Source organism: Panthera onca, chromosome E3 (assembly GCF_046562875.1).
Source record: "Panthera onca isolate mPanOnc1 chromosome E3, mPanOnc1 haplotype 2, whole genome shotgun sequence".
Lineage (NCBI taxonomy): Eukaryota > Metazoa > Chordata > Mammalia > Carnivora > Felidae > Panthera > Panthera onca.
The window spans coordinates 26,759,836-26,780,660 of NC_138354.1; the positions used below are offsets into that span (position 1 = coordinate 26,759,836).

General features: G+C 39.1%; 1 protein-coding gene across 2 annotated transcripts; it reads left to right on the forward strand.

The window, feature by feature from the left end:
- Positions 1-125: 125 nt before the first annotated feature.
- Positions 126-20,590, forward strand: GDE1 (glycerophosphodiester phosphodiesterase 1). 2 transcript variants are annotated; one of them, XM_060648631.2, is made up of 6 exons: positions 126-549; positions 9,722-9,897; positions 13,550-13,655; positions 16,076-16,168; positions 18,045-18,256; positions 19,958-20,590. In XM_060648631.2, exons 1-6 carry the CDS (start codon positions 289-291, stop codon positions 20,103-20,105), a joined length of 996 nt encoding a protein of 331 aa, XP_060504614.1. In that variant the 5' UTR covers positions 126-288; the 3' UTR covers positions 20,106-20,590. The 2 variants fall into 2 exon arrangements, with proteins under 2 accessions (XP_060504614.1, XP_060504615.1); XM_060648632.2 differs by having other exon boundaries at positions 442-549; positions 9,726-9,897.
- Positions 20,591-20,825: the final 235 nt, after the last annotated feature.

Genomic DNA, 20,825 nt, shown 5'->3' on the forward strand with positions numbered 1-20,825 from the left:
TCAACCCCAGAATAATCCAAAGCTATTTTGGAACGTGAGCCTAGCGCCTGGGTCCACCTTCGTTGCCATGGCAGCGGTTCCGCCCCCGAGCTCTGCAGATCCCCCACCCTGATTGGCTGAACAGCTGCCTCCCTCTCCGGATGGGGCCGCCGCCGCCATTGTGCGGCGCTGGTCCCCTAAGAGGGTTCCTTCTGCGGCGAGTGTCTTGGGCTTTCGGCCTCGCTTCTCGCTTTTGTCCGGGAGCCCGGCGGGTCCGGGACTCCTGTCCGTGCCGGTGCGGGCGCCGGCATGTGGCTGTGGGAGGAACAGGGGGGCCTCCTGGGCCCCTTCTCCTTCCTGCTACTGCTGCTCCTGCTGGTAACGCGTAGTCCCTTCAATGCCTGCCTCTTCACCGGCAGCCTCTACCTCTTGCTGCGCCTGTTCAGCTTTGAGCCTGTGCCCTCCCGCAGAGCCCTGCAGGTGCTCAAGCCGCGGGACCGCGTTTCCGCCATCGCTCACCGCGGCGGCAGCCACGACGCGCCCGAGAACACGCTAGCGGCCATTCGGCTGGTGAGTCCCCCACGCCTCGCGCCCGCCACCCCCGCGACCTTCCGAAGGTTCTCCAGTATTCTCATGATACCTTTCGTACACAGGGAATATATCCCAGTGGCCGTCTATCCCTCTGAAGTCAGAAATCTCCCAACTTATTTATATAACACAGCAAATACCTACATATTTGCTATATGCCAGGCACTGAGGACACACTCCTAAACAAGACAGAAAGGGCCTCGGCTTTCACAGAGCTTGCGCTGGGATGGGGGAAATCCGCCTTAAACAATACACAAGTGAGATACTTTAAGAGAGTGAAAAGTGTAATAAAGAAATAGGGTAGCGGGATAAGGAATGACTGGGAAGAGGACTTGGGCTATTTTGGATAGAGTAATCAGAAAAATCCTCTCAGAAGACATGTCTTGAGCTGAAACTGGGATTGTGAGAAGGAGCCAGCCTTAGATCTGGGAGAAATGTGTTCCAGGAAAGGAGAAGAGCGAGTTGAAAAGCCGGGAGGTGGGGATGATGTTGGAACGTTCAGGTAAGAGACTATACACTATGTGATCTGACTTCAAGGAACAAGAACAAAGACTGGCAAATGAAGCAGGAAATGTGGCCAGATTAAGTACAGTCTCTGGCAGTAGTTGAGTTTATTCTAAATGGATCACATTCACAGGAGCTGTGTTTGCTTGTCCTCCAAATTATCTCTCTCCTTATCACCTTCTTCTCCAAACACACAGTTTATGCCAGACAGCCCCAGCAGCTGGACTCCTGATCCAATTTCTGCCTCTTGTTCACAAGCTCTCCTGAGACTCTTGCTCCCTCCAAGCTCCTGGCAGTCCCCCTCCTGACTTCATAATGATAGTTTGAGTAGTAAGAGAGATTTACATTTATACAGGCGCTTTTGCATCTGTGGAAGTACATCTCTTCCTCACATTTCTTTGAGAGATTATTTTAACACTGAATGGGTAGGAAAACTGACTCAAATACATGCAGCTCCTTCTAGAATTCAGCCTTCTGGTTCCAAGCCCCAGTGCTTTTCTTTGTCAGAGATTAGACCGTGTTCCGGGATGTAAAAACTTAGACTCGCTATCTAGCTAGGGACAGACAGTATTACATAACGAGCAAGTTAAAGCTTTTGTGTCCCAATAGGGTCTCCAGTAGGGTGTGGAAACAAGACACCATCAGGGCACCTTTCTTCACTCTACCCTCCCCCCCTGACTTCAGTTTCCCTATCTGTAAAATGGGAGTGATATTGGTATCCACCTAATAGGCTATATAATTCAGTGAGGTAGTCCGCAGAAAGTGCTTGGCCCATGATAACCTCCACAAATGTAAGCTTTTTAGGCCAATAATCTAAAGATGGCCTTCATTTTCAAAATCAGCTCAGTGGGGCGCCTGGGTGGCTCAGTCGGTTAAGTGTCCGACTTCAGCTCAGGTCATGATCTCGCAGTCCTGAGTTCGAGCCCCGCATTGGGCTCTGTGCTGACAGCTCAGAGCCTGGAGCCTGCTTCGGATTCTGTGTCTCCCTCTCTCTCTGACCCTCCCCCATTCATGCTCTGTCTCTCTCTGTCTCAAAAATAAATAAACATTAAAAAAAATTTTTAAAAAAAATCAGCTCAGTGTAAATGTAAAAAATTTTAAGTTTGAAGAAGGAAGGGGGTCAGGAAGGCAGCTTTTAATTTAGTGGAGGACACCTGACTCTATGTTAGTAAACCAAGTTAGACTTCTCTTATGCTTCTTTCCCCTTGGTTCTTTGTGGGGCTTTTCTTTGTTTTTGTTTTTTTTTAGTAATCTCTACACCCAACGTGGGGCTCAAGCTCACAACCCCGAGATCAAGTAGCATGCTCTACCGACAGAGTCATCCAGGCGATTTAATATCTTTCTATTTATTTTTAAATAGAAAGCTAGAAAAGGTGCTCTGTCTCCCTTCCATCACAAAGAACCTAGGGAAGGGGCGCTTGGCTGGCTCATTTGGAAGAGCATGCGACTCTTGATCTCAAGGTTGTGAGTTCCAGCCCCGTGCTGGGTGTAGAGATTACTTAAAAATAAAATACTGGGATGCTTGGGTGGCTCAGTTAGTTAAACGTCCAACTTTGGCTCAGGTCATGATCTCACAGTTGGTGAGTTTGAGCCCCGCATCGGGCTCTGTGCTGACACCTCAGAGTCTAGAGCCTGGAGCCTACTTCAAATTCTGTGTCTCCCTCTCTCTTTGCCCCTCCCCTTCTCATGCTCTTTCTCTCTCCCTCAAATATAAATAAACATTAAAATAAATAAATAAAATCCTTAAAAATAAATAAAAATAAATAAATATAAAGATATTGAAGAATGTATTTTACGTTCTGTCTTACACTCAAATAGGTCAGGTGAAGTAACATAGCTATACAGGAGAATTGTCATGAAAAGAAAGATAATTATAAGGAAAAAAGTACATAATTGCCATTGGCTTCCATTTCAACTAACCTTTATGTAAGTTGCCTTAAAGTGTAACTCAGTGTTAATTGAACACAGAAGGCATTCCTAAGTATTTATCAATGATGTAGTGGTTTGGCCAGGAACACATTTGACTGAATATTAATCATATTAAACGAGGAAGTATGTATGTGAAATACACATACACATATAGTGTTTCATATCCTGTTGTGTTCTAAGGGAATTATAGTAATTTCCATTCATGTTTGGGTTGTGCATATCTTTAATATGTGTAATAAACATTGTGCCAAGTTGATTCCTGGTCTTAAGAGGAAATGAATTGTGTTCAACTTGTTTGAATATCGATGAACTTTTTATTCTATAACAAAATTTAGCTGCTGAATACAGACTGCAGAAGATAAAGTCGAATCCTCTCTCAGCTTTGAAAGGCACATGTAGTTTATTTCCATCAAAGTTTGTTTTTTGTCCCGTTCTTCCTCCCTTTGTATGTTTGCAGCTCATAATTTATATTCTAAAGCATCTTACTATGTAAAACATCAGGAAAGACATTCTGAGAATGGTAGAATTTCTGGTAGATTATAAAATTGATATAGAAGGAAAAACTTGAGAGAAGTTAAATAAGTATATTCCAAAAACAGATACATGATTATAAACAGTGACTGAGGAATTTAATTATACCCACAGACCATTCTCTGCACAGGAGCCAGAGTGCAGCTTTAAAAGTATAAATCAGATTATGCCCAGCTCTTATTTACAATCCTCCAGTGGTTCTCTACTGGGATTAAATAAAATTTGAACACCTTCTATCTTATATCTTTTTCAAAGCCCCTGTTCTCTGTTCCAGCCACCCTGGGTGCTTATTAGGATGCTTTTGGCTTCATGTAATAGAGACTCTAACTTCAAACACCTCAAACAATAAGAGGACTTAGTATCTCACATAACAAGAATATGTGGGAGAGGGGACTTCTAGGATGGTTTGTTCAGCTGTTCAATTTATGTTTTTTGAAAAAACTTTTTAATGTTTATTTATTTTGAGAGAGACAGAGTGAGAGTGGTGGAGAGGCAGAAAGAGGAGACACAGAATCTGAAGCAGCTGTCAGCACAGCAGCGGGGCTCAAACTCACAAACTGCTAGATCATGACCTGAACCGAAGTCAGACACTCAACCAACTGAGCCACCCAGATGCCCCTCAGCTATTCAATTTGTAATCATGGGACTCAGGTTGTGTCGATCTGTCTGCTCTGCCATCTGCAGCATATTTACTAGTCTTCCTCATTGCAGCCCCATTCTTACACATTACACCATCCACTCTCAATCCCTCTTTCCCAGAAGCCTCCATCCTACACACACACACACACACACACACACACACACACACACAGGGTTTGGAATTAGTTCACTTACTCCAAACACAAGAGAAAGCTGAAAAATGGGGCAAGAATAGGTCTCTACGAGCAGGGAAGAAGGGGAATAGATTTGGGTACACAGTCAACACTTTGTGACTCCATCCTACATTGTGGTCTTTCTATTATACTTGCTATTTCTTTTACTTGGAAACTCTTTGTATGGTTTTTCTCCCTTTGATCATTAAGGCCTCAGCTCAGATGTCATATATTTTTTTTTTTTAATGTTTATTTTTGACAGAGAGACAGCACGAGTAGGGGAGGGGGCGAAAGAGAGGGAGACACAGAATCCGAAGCAGGCTCCAGGCTCTGAGCTGTCAGCACAGAGCCCGATGCGGGGCTCGAACTCACAGACCGTGAGATCATGACCCTAAGCTGAAGTCGGACACTCAACCGACTGAGCCACCAGGCGCCCCTCAGATGTCATATTCTTAGGCCTTCCTTGGTGGCCTTGTCTAGTGACCCTCACCTGCCTTAACCTTCACATTACTCTCTGTTTTCTTTTTCAAAACATTTGTCACCATCATAATTTACATGTAACATGTTTGTAATCTGTTTCTCCCTACTGAAATATAAGATCCATAATCCTTTTCTTTCTTGTTCACCACTGTCTCCTCACTTCTTAAAACAGTACCTCCTATCTCATAGGCACTCAGTAAGTATTTGTTGGTAGGACTGTGATGTATTAATGCCCAATAAATCCATAAGGATAGATGCTCAACATTATCAGCCATCAGGAAAATAGAAATCAAAGCCACAATGAAATACCTATTAGGGTGGCTATAACAGACAGACAATAACAAGTTTCGACAAGGTTGTGGAGAAATTGGAACCTTCATACACTACCAGTGGGGCAAACAGTCTGGCAGTTCCTTAAAAGGTTAAACATAGAGTTATCATCTTAAAACATACATCATGCAAAAACTTGTTCGTAGATTCAAACAACAGAAATATCCATCAGCTGGTGAATGGATAAATAAAATGTGATATGTCCATACAATGGAATAGTATTTGGCAAGAAAAAAGAATGATGTCCTGATACATATTACAACATGAATGAACCTTAGAAACATACTAAGTGAGGGGTGCTTGGGTGGCTCAGTCAGTTAAGCATCTGACTTCGTCCGACTTCGGCTCAGGTCATCATCTCCCGATTTGTCAGTTCAAGCCCCACATCCAGCCCTGTGCTGACAGCTCGGAGCCTGGAACCTGCTTTAGGTTCTGTCTCTCTCTCTCTCTTCCCTTCCCCTGCTGGTGGCGCTCTGTCTCTCTCTCAAAAATAAACATTAAAAAAAAAAGAAACAGGGGCGCCTGGGTGGCGCAGTCGGTTAAGCGTCCGACTTCAGCCAGGTCACGATCTCGCGGTCCGTGAGTTCGAGCCCCGCGTCAGGCTCTGGGCTGATGGCTCGGAGCCTGGAGCGTGTTTCTGATTCTGTGTCTCCCTCTCTCTCTGCCCCTCCCCCGTTCATGCTCTGTCTCTCTCTGTCCCAAAAATAAATAAAAATAAAAAAAAAAGTTGAAAAAAATAAAAAAAAAAGAAACATGCTAAGTGAAAAAAGCCAGTCACAGAAGACTGCATATTATATAATTGTATTAAATAAAATGTTTAGGGGTGCCTGGGTGGCTCATCCTGTTTAGCATTTGACCCTTGATTTGGGCTCATGGTTTGTGAGATCGAGTCTTGCATCAGGCTTTGTGCTGACAGAACACGGAACCTGCTTGGGATTCTCTCTCCCTCTTTCTCTACCCCTCCCCTGCTCATGTGCTCACTGTCTCTCTCTCTCTTTCGCCCTCTCTCTCTCTTTCTCTCTTTCTTTCCCAAAATAAGTAAGTAAACCTTTAAAAAATAATAAAAATAAATAAATAAAGTGTCTAGAAGGGGCAAATCCATAGAGATAGAGGGACTTAGAGGGGCCAGGGAATGTGGATTGCTAATGGACACACAGTTTCTTTTTGAGGTGATGAAAATGTTCTAAAATTGTGGTGATGGTTGCACAGCTCTGTGAATATAATAAAAACCACTGAATTGTACATGGATGAATTATACACCAAAAAACACTGCCGTTCCGTGTTTTAGTAGTGGAATCTGTGGTTTTCATTATCAGTCAACACAAATGAAGTTCTTTAAGTGAAGTTACAGTATAGTGATGGATATTTAAAATGTACTTTTCGGGGTGCCTGGGTGGCTCAGTCGGTTGGGCGGCCGACTTCGGCTCAGGTCATGATCTCGCGGTCTGTGAGTTCGAGCCCCGCGTCGGGCTCTGTGCTGACAGCTCAGAGCCTGGAGCCTGTTTCAGATTCTGTGTCTCCCTCTCTCTGACCCTCCCCTGTTCATGCTCTGTCTCTCTCTGTCTCAAAAATAAATAAACGTTAAAAAAAATTTAAAAAAAATAAAAAATAAAAAATAAAATGTACTTTTCAATGAAACAGTTAAAAAGTCATATAAGTATAATGAATTTGTTAAAGCAAATAGTTTTAAAACCAACTTTATCAAAGTATAATTTACATTAATAAAAGAGACATTTTCATTGTACAGTTTGATTAGTTTTGATAAATACATACACCTGGGTAACCACTATCTTAATCTATATCCATCACCCCAGAAAGTTCCTTTGTGCTCTCTTTGGAGTTAATCCCCCACTCACCCCTCTGCCCCAAGGCAACTATTGATCTGATTGCTATTACTATACTACACTGTGCTATTCTATTACTTAAACTATTAGTATAATTTTAAAATAAATTATTTCATTTTATTTTTTTTAAGATTTTTTTTTTTAATGTCTATTCATTTTTGAGAGAGAGGGCGAGAGAGAGCATGAGCAGGGGAGGGCAGAGAGAGAGGGGGACACAGAATCCAAAGCAGACTCCGGGCTCTGAGCTGTCAGCACAGAGCCCAACGCGGGGCTTGAATTCATGGACCGTGAGATCATGACCTGAGCCGAAGTCGGACCCTCAACCGACTGAGCCACCCAGGCGCCCCTAAATTATTTCATTTTAAATAAAATAAATTTTATTTTAATTTTTTAAAATAAATACATTTAACATAAAATAAAGTTTTAATAAAATTGCAATGTTTTTATAAACTTGTTTATGTGAAATTTAATGTTTTTGTGTGAAATTTTATGTGAATGTTTTATGTGAAATTTTGTATGTATAGAAGAAAAGATACTATTATAAGGAATTGTTATAAATGAAAAGATGAGTACGAATTATATACTGATACATGAATTAGAATCAGGAGCTTACCTTTTTGCCTCTGTATCTGGAATAACATAAAAGTCCTGGTAAAGAAAGTTGAATGCAGCCATTAGAAGATCTGGTCTGAGAAACTCTAATATGGTGATTTCTTTTATAAAGCTTTTGTTTGGGCCTTCATAAACTACTTAGAAGAGACAAATAAATGAACTCATTAGTTCTAGTAATCTTGCTAAGATACAATGTCTCCCCATTGTTATTTCTTGTATTGCAACCAAATAAAGATGGCCCTAATGAATACAGATATAATTGAACCTAATTATAGTGCCCGCCTCAAGGACTAAGGAGAACATTTGTGTCACAGTGAGACAGTTGCACTGTGAATACTGAAAATGTCATCTTGTTTTATGTCATAAATGATATAATCCATATTGATTTCCCAATGTACTATTGTCTTTAGTTTAGAAAAGATAACTTTTAATCTTATAAAACGATAAACTTTTTAACCAGTATAAGATGTAATCATTATTGTAATGGCTTTTTCTCTGAGATGTGTTTTCTGAATCAAAACTTATGTTGAGAGCCAACCTCGAGCCAGGCACCAAGCTTGGTAATTTACATGCATTCTTTCTAAATCTTCACAACTCTTAAGATCATTAGAAAAGTATCATCTTAAAAAGGATGAAACTGAGCTTAGAGTATGATAAGTAAATAGATGACACAGCCAGTGAGTGATAGAATTGGGATTTTTAGATGGGGAAAATCTTGGTCATAATGTGGACGTCAAACTTGGAAGCTTAGAAGAAAATATAGTTGTGTTATATCTTTATAAATAGAGGTAGGAAAGGATTTAAATAAGGTAGAATAATCTATGCCCATAAAGGACATGACTGATAAATTCAACCATGTTACAATTAAAAATGTGTTAAAAAGAACACAATAAATAGCAACGGCTAACATTTATTGAATGTCTACTGTGCACTGGTACAGAGTTGTACACCATTTCCAGGTACTTAATTGTAATTATGTATGTAGCAAATACATAAAGACCTGTAAGGGAATGGCACAGGAATGATGCACATCAACTTGAAGATGGAGAAGAAGGGGGAGAAATTTCACTCTATCTGTAGGGTCAGTAGTAAACATCTAGTGGTTAAGAGTACAGCCTCTACTGTGTCCTAGTTTGTACAACCCAGAGCAAGTTTCTTAATCTCTGTTTCCTCATCTGAAAATGAGAATATCAATAGTACCTACCCAAATATGGCAAGAATCAAATGAGTTAATACATTTAAAGCACTTAGAATAGTGCCTGACTATATAGAAAAGGCTTATTAAATAGTAACTATTACTGTGTTTTAGGGCAGCAAGAGATAGAAGGAAATACGGCAAAATATTAACATCTGTGAAGTCTTTTTTGCTGTATACTGCTCTGGGTGTTTGCATAATTAATTTTTTTTTTTTAATTTAAAGTCTTGATCGTGGTGAGCATTTCATGTCTTCATTGTGACAAGCCAGGGAACCAAATGTGGGCTAGCGCGTCTCAGAGCTCAGGTTCTCTTTTTATATATTCTAATGTTCACGTTCCCTTTGTAGATAAATTCTAGTGTACCTTATCGTGCTTACCAGCTTGTTGGCCAACGGCCAGTGCTGCTCACATAAACAAATGTAATGTCCCCTAGAAGCAGGCCTGGTGTTTCTGATACAGAAGGTAGAGTTAAACCAACAAAACCCTGGCTCATCCTGTTTATGCCGAAGTAGTGCAATATACAGCTAATCAACAAACACAGGGTAATCAGAGATGCTGTACCAAACAGAGTATAGGTAAACATGGAATTTGTCTAAGTATTTGTAATTGTGAGCCATTAATGGCCCAAAGAGTTAAAGCAACCAAAGAAAACTTAGTTCCAGAAACCTCTCCATCTACTACCATGGGTGGGGAATTTGAAGCGTTTGAGGAATCCCTAAGTGTGCAGGTTGAAGGAAGGTTATATCATCTGGAAAAGTAGAAACTGGAACTGGATGGGTTGCTATTTGTTACAGGAAGGGGAAGGAATCGGTAAGAGAAGCTGTCTCCTTAGCTAGCCCTGTTGGTTGTCTGGAGCATTTAGATTGTAAAGTGACCTTGGCCACTTGCCATTAATATTGTTGATGTTTTTGTTAAGGCAGCTAAGAATGGAGCAACAGGTGTGGAGTTGGACATTGAGTTTACTTCCGACGGGATTCCTGTCTTAATGCATGATAACACAGTTGATAGGACGACCGATGGTACTGGTCGATTGTGTGACTTGACGTTTGAACAAATTAGGAAGCTTAATCCTGCAGCAAATCACAGGTTAAGGTAAGTGGTTCATTGTCACTTAAATGTACCTTTCAGCTTTGTTGGAGATCACAGAAAGACACTGGCACCTTCTAATCACATCTTCTCCAGGAAAATTGTTTTGTTGTGTTTTGTTTTGAACTGTATACAGGTTTCCCAAGTAATGAGCACGGTGCCAGAAACAACAGAAATAAGGCATGGATGTTTTTCATCTTTTCCCACTGAGGCCAAATTTGGCTTTGGAATTATTCTCAAGACAATACTCTATCTAGTCACTAACATTACTAACATTAGACAATTACTCTGTACTGTCATATAAATTTTATATATATAAAATATACATATATATACAAAAAATTATATATCTATTTATATATGTATAAATATATATACATATACACACACACACACACACACATATATATATATATATATATATATATATATATATATATGTATGTATATATATATCAGAACTAGTCCTGTAAGATATTCCACAAGAAAAAGGTTCTGTGATTAACTCAGATCAAGCGCTATATTCTAGATGTTCCCCTTGGGGACAAACAGTCCACATCAACAATTCTTACCTTCAATTTAATGTTTCCCAAAAGTGAACGATCACAGAACCCACACCATTCCCACCATTAACAGCTATAAACACATTGGAATTAGTATACTGGGTAATAAACTTTGGAATGTGGTTATTTAAATCCCTCCCAAAATGTGTGCTCATTGTTACTCATCTTGTATCAGTTCTCTGGACAATGATCAATACTCCTTGAGTATTCAACCCAGTGATTATGTTATAGTCCTCCATAAAAGATTTAGACTTTATTTTCCTAGGATCTGAAAGAAATTACAAATAGGGGCGCCAGAGTGGCTCAGTCGGTTGAGCATCCAACTTCGGCTCAGGTTATGATCTCACAGTTTGTGAGTTCGAACCTCACATCAGGCTCTGTGCTAACAGCTAGGAGCCCGGAACCTGCTTCTGATTCTGTGTCTCCCTCTCTTTCTGCCCCTCCCCTGTCTGCGCTCGCTCTCTCTCTCTCTCTCTCTCTCTCTCTCTCTCAAAAATAAATAAACATTAAAAAAAAAAAAAAAGAAAAGTCAAACAAAGGAAATTATACCTTAATCAAGAAAGAATATTGTTAATGGTTGAAAGTTCTAAGTGCAGGCTCTGGAATTGCTCTTTATTTCATTGTTCTGCTATATGCAAGAGAAAGGCAGGTTTTAATACTGCAGTGACATCGTAGCTAATAAGATGTTGGCTTCAAAGTCAACAATTAAAGGAAAATATGCTTAGGGTCATCATCACCTTTAAAATCCTTTAAGGAGGTATGATATTGTGGATAGATCATCAAGGCAGAAAATCAACAAGGAAACAGTCTTTGAACAACATGTTAGGTCAGATGGATATAACAGATACATGCAGAACATAACATCCAAAACAACAGAATATACATTCTTTCAAGTGCCCATGGAGCCCTCTCTAGGATAGATCACACGTTAGACCACAAAACAAGCCTCGGTAAATTTAAGAAGATCATATCATGCATTTAAGAATTCATATCACGCATCTTTTCTGACCATAATGGTATAAAACTAGAAATCAGTCACAAGAAAAAATTGGGAAATACACAGACATGTAGAGGCTAAATGACATGCTACTGAACAACTAATGAGTCAACAAAGAAATCAAGGAAGAAATTTAAAAATATATGGAGACAGATGAAAACACAACAGTCCAAAATCTTTGGGACACAACAAAAGCAGTTCTAAGAGGGAAATTTATAGCAATACAGGTCTATCTCAAGAAAAAGAAAAATATCAAACAATCAAGCCTTACACTTAAAGGAACTAGCAAAAGAAGAACAAACAAAGCCCAAGGTGAGTAGAAGGAAGGAAATAATTAACATCAGAGCAGAAACAAATGAACTAGAGACCAAAAAAACAAATAGAAAAGATCAATGAAACCAAAAGAGGATTCTTTGAAAAGATAAACAAAATTGATAAACTTTCAGCCAGAGTCATCAAAAATTACCTGTAACGATTCTGGAAATCCATAGAGGCGAGAAACCACTGTTTGAAAATGTTGGAGTCTATCATGTAAGCTGCTACCCTTAAATAAAATCCAAATTCTGGATTCTAGAGAATGTCTATAATTACAAGGGGCTAAATGTAGGGCGACAAGTTTAGTAAAAAAAAAAAAAAAAAAAGACCAATGGCTAAATTCTTCATGATCATATTCCATAATTCTGTAAACTTTCCAAGTTAGAGAAGTTGAATGATTTGGCAGAGGGAGAGGGGATGGCAGGGAGGAACCTTAGAAAAGTTTTACAATCCCCTTTAAGGCATTGCTCTAAGTCTTGATTTGCTAATTGACTTTCTGTATGTTAATAGGTTTGACTGTATTAATATACACATTAAATAATATATTAATTTGTTTTAGTGCTTTCATTTAATGGAACTACAACAGAACATGTGTAGAAAACTATTCATTCATTAACGTGCCTAAAAAACGTTCACTTTTCCTTATACTCCAGTGCGTTCTAAAGAAAGGAATATGTGAAAAATTTTTAACTCACAAAAAACCTCTAGACAGAGAAGGAAAATCAAATGAGAAATATCCTCTGGGTAACCATCCCCCATTACTGTATTACACTACATCACTGTACATAGTTGGGGTTTTTTTTTGTTTTTTGGGGTTTTTTTTCTAATCTGTAATGAAAAACAGACACTAAGAACTAATGAAACACCTTTCTAACTTCAGGGGAAAAAAGGTATGTGCTTGGAGTCAGTATACCATCTCAATGTCTTTAACTCAGCCAGTCTGTCCTACAGTTGGAACTTGTTGCATTTTCTTTGTTTGAACACCAAATGAAGTAATAGGCTTGTGTTTAGGGACCATGTTGTAGGAAAAATAGGTATTTTCTCTAGAACTATCCTCAATGCTGTGAGAGGCTCATCATGAGAAGGGGCATGGAAACTAAGACTGGCCAAAGGAATAGCAAATTCATGTCTCTTCTCTCACTCCCATGGAATAGGCATTGAGTAGAATGGCTGGCAGAATTGCCTATACTCTTTAAATTATCTTTTTTTTTTTTTTTTTAGCCAAAATACTACAGTTGAAATGATACGGTCGAATAAACAGAAGTTAAATCGTGCAGAATGAAATTTCATTATCTGAGAAAAGCAGATTTCTTACATATCAGGCACTTAACTTTCTTTTATCAGAAAATTATGTATAGAAGATTATTTTAAACAGTTGCACATAAGTGTACAATACAGTGAACAGATTTATATATTCGTGGGAATTTCTCCTGCATAAGGTTCTATTAGGGCAATTACAGTCTTAAATTTAAGTTTCAAGTTCTCCCGAGGTGGCATTATATTCTGCCCTTCTGTGAGTAGAGTTACTAATTATATCATAAACTAGTAATTTCATAAAAATTAAATGATTTTTGTTCTTGTTGCTCTTCTTTGGTCAAGAATATCTAATCTGGTTTAAGGACTTAAAGCAAAGTATCCTTAGACTTCGGTATGGTTAAAGAAAGGAAGTCAGGGAAAACACACTTTCCTGTTGGTTGGGAGACATTTGTCAGATGTCTGTTTCACTAAACTTTTATCTTTGTCTTTTTCCTGCAATACACTATTCCTTTTCCCTCTCTTATAGGAATGATTTCCCTGATGAAAAGATCCCTACCCTGAGAGAAGCTGTTGCAGAGTGCCTAAACTATAACCTCACAATCTTCTTTGATGTCAAGGGCCATGCAAATATGGTACAGTTTATACCATAGACTTCACAATTTAATCGCTAGTCACTTCCAAAATTAACTATATATTTTGTTACTTATCCTTCTTATGTTATTTTTATAAATTATATTTGCTTATTGGAAGTTTGCAATGCACAGCTCCACATCTTTAGGGAAATAGTAAATTATGGAACTTTTAACCTTTGATGGAACCTTTTAACAACTCCAATATTCTACAACTAACACAAAATAGGTTTCTTTTCCTTGCATAAAGCATTTACAAAAGATAAACCATAAAGAGGCACTTCGTGAACAAACCATTCGGCTAACCTCGTAAGAAGGAATTCAGGAGTCAGACACAAGACCAGTTGCATCTGGCTGATAAGTTAACGGTTTTAGATGGATAACTATCAACTGAATTTCAAGAGAACTCCTATACATAAAGTTTCTGATAGCTAATAGGATATTTATCTTTTACTTAGAGTTATCCTTCTTGTATGATTTCTGTTCTTATGTATAGTTTTGTTATTTTATGATTTGAGTAGATGAACTTTTATGATAAAATTATTATAATTTCTTCAAATATGTATGACATTCCTAAGTAAAATTTTGCTTATATTATATAACATATACTTTTATTCATAAAAATATATTATTGCAATGGAAAATCAATGGGAAAATATGATTTAGATTACATTTGTTCACTTACAACCAGCTTTTCAAATACAAATGCTTTTTTTCTGCGTTTGGACAACTTACAGGTATTTTCCTTCCTTGAAAGCTATAATCAGTAATGGCCACCATTCTGATGATGTCATTTTTTTTTTTTTTTTTTTTAATTTCAGCCTATAGTTGAAACATTGAAACCAGAAATAAGAGCCCAAGTATATATCCTTACTGTAGCACAGTAGACTCTCATTTTTGAAGAAAGGAAAATGGTGCTCTGGCTCATTTATTATTATGTTACTGATAGTTGTATGCATGTAAGTGTCCCAGTCAGCCCACATCTGAATCACCAAGAATACCTATTAAAAATACTAATTGCTGGGCCATATCACCTAGAGAAGAAATTCTGAAAATGTCTGGGGTCGTGGGTCAAGGAACATGTATTTTTAATGAGCATCTCAGGTTTTGTTGATGATATTGCCCACATTGGGATCCCTGATAGGTCCTACATTTCACCACGGTGTACTGGCCTTCATGCTTATTCTCTTAAAATAAGGGGGGGGGGGGGAGAAGAAAACATATATTTTTTAAATTCAGCTATTTGAGATTTGGTGCTCACAGGTGGTTTGGCAACAATGGATAGAACATAGTGATCTAATTCACAAAATGGGAGTATAAAGGAACAGGTGTAGTAAATTAGAGATAGTAGAGCCCAGGAGCCAAGATTATGGGCTTTGGAGTCCAATAGACCATGATTAAACTCTGTCACTTACTAAAATGTAACCTTAACCTTGATATGCTTCAGTTTCCTCATGGATAAAATGGGAATAATAAAAGAAACAACTACATAGGGTTGTTATGAGAATTAAATAAATGTTGGTGAAGCGTTACACATAAAGCAGACATTAGTTCAGACAACAAGAGAACTTTGGCTGGATAACTCACACTGTCACATTAGTGAAGGGGAAACATGACATGAATAGTTTCTATGTTCTTTTTTCTTTTCTGGAATGCATTTTATTATTTATATTTAGTTATAGGTAAGTGTGACTTTCCAGAACTTAGTGGTATTTCAAGAATTATGATATAGCAACATTACACTCCACCTAGTCACCTCTGTTGTTAGTTGTTATTAATGCCAGTGGCCAAATCTATTAATTCACTAGAGGTTACAAAGTATGAGTGTTTTAGCTCCATCATTTCTTCTTCATTTACTCATCTGGCAACTACAAAAAGAAACTTCTGCTCATCTTGGGAAGAATTGGAAGACTTTCAGCTCTTCCCAGTTCCTTCCTTGTCCCATTGTTTCTGCCTCCATGTTGGTGATGAATGCCATTTCCTCTCAGTCCCCTGGACTGAGCAAATGTACTCTTAGTAGTTCCCAGGCTGGTTGGCTCATGCTTAGGCTAGGAAAGGCAGAGGATGATAGAGTTATGGGTATAAAAGGACTCTTCGTAGTGCCTAAACTAGGTTATAAAGGAAAGGTTTAAAATTTTGCTTTCAGCCTCCACTGCCATACCTTCCAAAAGCATGACCAAAGGGGTGAGCTTCTCAACAAATAGTAAAGCAGCAGTACCTCAGTTTCCCCTCTGTCTGCTGTAGGTGTGAGTTTAAGATGTTTCCCAATGGATAATGGAATCTACCCATACTCCTTTCAACATCCCCATATATTAGTAAAGTTCTAATTTATTCAGTAGGGTTGTACTTCATAGGTAATAGTTATTAGCTGAGACTGTTGCATTTAAGTAAATTTAAAATACATGAATTTCTCTGCTTTACAGGCTACTGATGCTCTAAAGAAAATATATATGGAGTTTCCTCAACTATACAATAATAGTATCGTCTGCTCTTTCTTGCCAGAAGTCATCTATAAGGTAAATTCAGGATTTTTATTGTACATAATACTATGTTAGTTGATGGTGATCATAGAAGTGGCCCAAGTAAGCATAAGCTAGATGCCTGCGAAATTGAACTGAATTTCAGTTAAGAAACTCCTTTTAACAAGAGAAATTCAGAAAGGGGAATGAACTCCTACCCTATTTTAAGACACCATGATTCCTCTTTAAGTTCCTTCTTTTATGTTGTTCATAGGCTCATTCAGATTACTTTAGTAAGTGCTCTCAGAACGAGGAGTTATGTACCTCTTCATCTCGCTAAGTAACAGCAGAATAAACTTTTTAAAAAACTCTTAATGATGGAGAATTTAAAATATGCACAAAAGTAGATGGTAGTATAACGAGCCCCCCTTTAACCTTGACCCAGCTTGTTTCATCCATACCCCCGTTTATGTACCCCAGCATTATTTCGAAGTAAATTCCACACATCATTTCACCCATAAAAATTGCATTAAATATCTTTAAAAAGTTATTCCCCTTTTTAAAAAATACAGCCACAATACAACCATTATCCTATCTGAAACCATTTAGCCCTTAAGATCAGGAAATATCTAGTGAATATATAATTTTTCATTTGTCTTAAAAAATATTTTAAATGGCTTTTGTTGTTTATAATTGTTAATTTGAATCAGGACCCAAATAAAGACTACATTCTGTAATATAAAATCTTAGAACCTGTAAGTTCTCCTTTTCCCTGCATGTATTTATTGAAGAATCCAGGTTGTTTTGTAGAGATTACCCAAGTCCAGATTTTGCTCCTTACGCCATGATACAGTTTAACACATTCCTCCCCTGTATATATTTCCTATAAATTGGTAGTGAGAGCAAAAGACTTGATCAGTGGAGGTTCAATTATTCTTGGCAAGAGAATCTCAAAGGTGAGGGTAGTTTTTTCATCAGGAGGCACAAAATATCTGATTGACTCTTTTGTTGTTGTTTACGGCTGCTATTGATGCCAGCAGCCAGCTCTCAATTTACTGGCAAAATTTTATTATTTTAGTCTATCACTTCTTCACATATTAGCTAGAATACTTCTATAAAAATTCTCGTCTACTATTTAGTTATGCAATTGGCAATTAAATGCTTAATCCTTAACTTCACTTACCAGTTTCCAAGATATTGAGTTGGTTCTGTAGCCTTGTTCACAGTGACCAACAGAGCATGCATTTAAAGTTTTACAGGAAGAGTGGAACCTATCCAGATACAAACTATCATTGAGATGAATAGCGTCATGGGGCTTTCAAACATTTGGGTCAATGTTTCCCAATCTTACTTGACTACAGAGGACTTCACAATGTAAGCTACATTGTCCAGAGGAGCACAGAACACAGACAGAAAGAATTACATCCGCATCTCCCCATTTCTCCTTGTCCGTCCCCAACCCCCACCCCTACTTCTCTCTCTGTTCTCCCTTCTCACTTCCTTCTCACCCCACTTCCCCACCCCCACAACTCTTTCTCAGCCATTTTCTCTAGAAAGAATCAAAAGCTAACCAACTCATCTGGAAATGATCATGGTTCTATCCTCACTAAGTTCTAATTACTTATCTCTGGCCAGAATTTAAATTGATAACCAACAGAAAGTTTATTCTTGTGACATGAAAATTTGACCCTGAGATTGTAATTTACTCATTTTAAAGGTATAGATTGTGAAGGAAGTGTTCTTATTTATACTGTATAGTAAATGCTTTACATCCCTTACATTATTTACTCAAAAGGTTTATATCTATTTAGTAGACATGGGGGCCATTATGGCCACCTCATCAGAAAGAGTAGATTGGCTAAATCCAAAGAAAAATGAGAGGTATTAGATTTTAGATATGATGCTTATTTTAATTTGCAAAATTCCTTTTCAGATGAGACAAACAGATCAGAATGTAGTGACAGCTTTAACTCATAGACCTTGGAGCCTTAGCCATACAGGAGATGGGAAACCACGCTATGATACTTACTGGAAACAGTCCATGTTTGTGGTAATGGACATTTTGCTCGATTGGAGCATGCATAATATCTTGTGGTACCTGTGTGGAATTTCAGCTTTCCTCATACAAAAGGATTTTGTATCCCCGTAAGTTGAAAGGTTTTTTTTTTTTTTATCTTCTTCTGACAAATTTCCTGGAATGCTCTTCTTGGAAAGGAAGGATTAACAGTGGACAGCCTGAATTGGGTTTCACCCGCAAAGCCCGCCATGCCTTTATATTTATTTTTTTAGAGAGAGGGGGTGAGCAGGGCGGAGGGGCAGAGGAAGGGAGGGAGGGAGGGAGGAAGAGAGGGGGAGAGAGGGGGGGAGAGAGAGAGAGAGAGAGAAGAGGAGAGAATCTTAAGCAGGTTCCACACAGTGCAGAGCCTTAATCAGGGCTCAATCCCATGACCCGGGGATCATGACCTGAGCCTAAATCAACAGTTGGACACTTAACCCACTGAGCCACCCAGGCTCCCGCCCACCATAGCTTTATTAAGTTGGAATGCCACTGGCTTCTTAGGTGGGAAGAGTTCAGACATACTTCACTGTTTCCAAAATAAGTTGATCAAATATTCTCAGTTTTTAGTTTTAAAGAAAAACCTAATAAAAAATAAACCTGCCAAACTATGATGAGAGATAGATTATAAGTCCTTGTGATTGGCTCCCTTTGAAAAGCAACACAGATGCAGGGCAGAGCTCCAGTGAAGACATCCTGTGAGCACCTACCTTACCCCTCCCACTTTCCTTCCTGCTCTGCTCTACATTATAGGCTCTGCTCCATTGCTTCCCAGAAAACTTTCCATTCTCTAACCTACTAGCAGTCTCTGACCTTTATTGTGGTAATCTTATAGCTGTGTATTTCAGCTGATTAGAGTTGTTAGTTTTGGGTTATTTCAGGTATGTGTGCATTCAAGTCAGTCAATATTTGACGTAGGCCTACAGATTTGCAAGGTATTACTAAGAAGCTGAAGATGCTGTGGTAAAGAAAGCCATGATGTGCCTTCATGGAATTTATAGTCAAGTAAAAGAGAAGTTGCTAATCAAATCAAATGCAATAAATATAAAATTACAATTAAGATAAATGCTATGTAGGAGAGAACAGTGTCCATTTACTGTGTAATTTGACCTAATCATGGGAAAACATCCCCCAGGGAGGTGACAACTAAGCTAAGATCAGAAGGGTGAGTAGGGGGCGCCTGGGTGGCTCAGTCCATTAAGTGTCCGACCCTTGGTTTTGGCTCAGGTCACGCCCTCACAGTCTACGAAATCGAGCCCCACATCAGGCTCTGCACCGACAGCACCGAGCCTGCTTGGGATTCTCTCTCCCTCTCTCTCTGCCCCCCTCTCTCTCTTCAAATAAATAAATACACATTTTAAAAACAAAAAGGGTGAGTAGGAATGGGAGTGTGGAGATCCAAGTCACAGGGGAAAACACATGCAAAAACGTGCTACAGCAGGAAGGAGCCTAGTTGTTTCAAGGACTTGAAAGAAAATCCATATTCTGCGACACCAAAAGGAAAGGGGGAGGGGGGAGCATGGTGTAAGATGAGGCCAAGGAGATGGGTGGGGGCAAGCCAGTATGGCCTCCGGTATGACTTCTGTTTTGGTGTAGGGTGTCTTTAGTAAGTCACTGAAGTGTAAGCTGGAACAACGTGGAGGAGGTTCTGGTGCTGGGTTTTGAAACACTCCCTCTGATTCCACACACAGACCAGTTAGGAGGCTCTTTTTGGGCGCTGTTAGTACTCAGTGAATACCAGGAACAGTTGGTCCTTGTTCTGACAGGATTGGTTTGTCCTCTTTCTCCAGGGACTACCTGAAGAAGTGGTCGGCTAAAGGCATTCAGGTTGTGGCTTGGACTGTTAATACCTTTGATGAAAAAAGTTACTACGAATCGCATCTTGGTTCCAGTTATATCACTGACAGCATGTTGGAAGACTGTGCATCTCAGTTCTAGAATTTTACCCCAGGGAGGAAATCCGGGTATAGAAACTGCCTGCTGGCCTCAAGCAGGGATATCAAAATACCCTTTGTGCTAGCCCAAGCCCTGGGGGATCAGGTGGCTCACACAAGCAATAGTCGGTATTTGCATTTTTACCTGAACCAAAGCAAAACCTGGTTTTGCCACCTTGTTCCATGGAATGCCTGAGTTCAACACTCTTGCTCTTGAAAATCTGGGTCTGCAAAAAAGGCACAACAGTTCCTGCCCCAACCTAGCTGATGGGTACACCAAAACCCAGTGAGGATAAGCACAGATTGAGTTGTGCAGTTTGGGGTTGCAGATGCAAATGCATGGGAAATGCATGATCACTCAAAAGTTGACATTTTAAAATTTGACACACTTACGTAATTTACTTATTTAAAATATTTGTATTCAGCTACATTATCAATGTACTATAGACAGCAAACTTGTGACCATACTAATAAAATCATTAAAAGGAGCACTAAGGGAAAACTGTGTACCAAGCATAATGTCCTGAGACATTAGGAATTCAGGGAAGCCGCTCTCTGCAATCCAGTGACCAGTGACCAGAGGCAACAGCCCCTGGTGAGCCTTCATTGCATAGCAAAGAAAACCCTAGGTAAGTCTTGATACCAGTCGGAGGGATTGTTTATGGTATCTTGAAATAAGAGCTATGAGCCACTAGGGGGCTGAGTTACACTCGTTCGGGCTGTT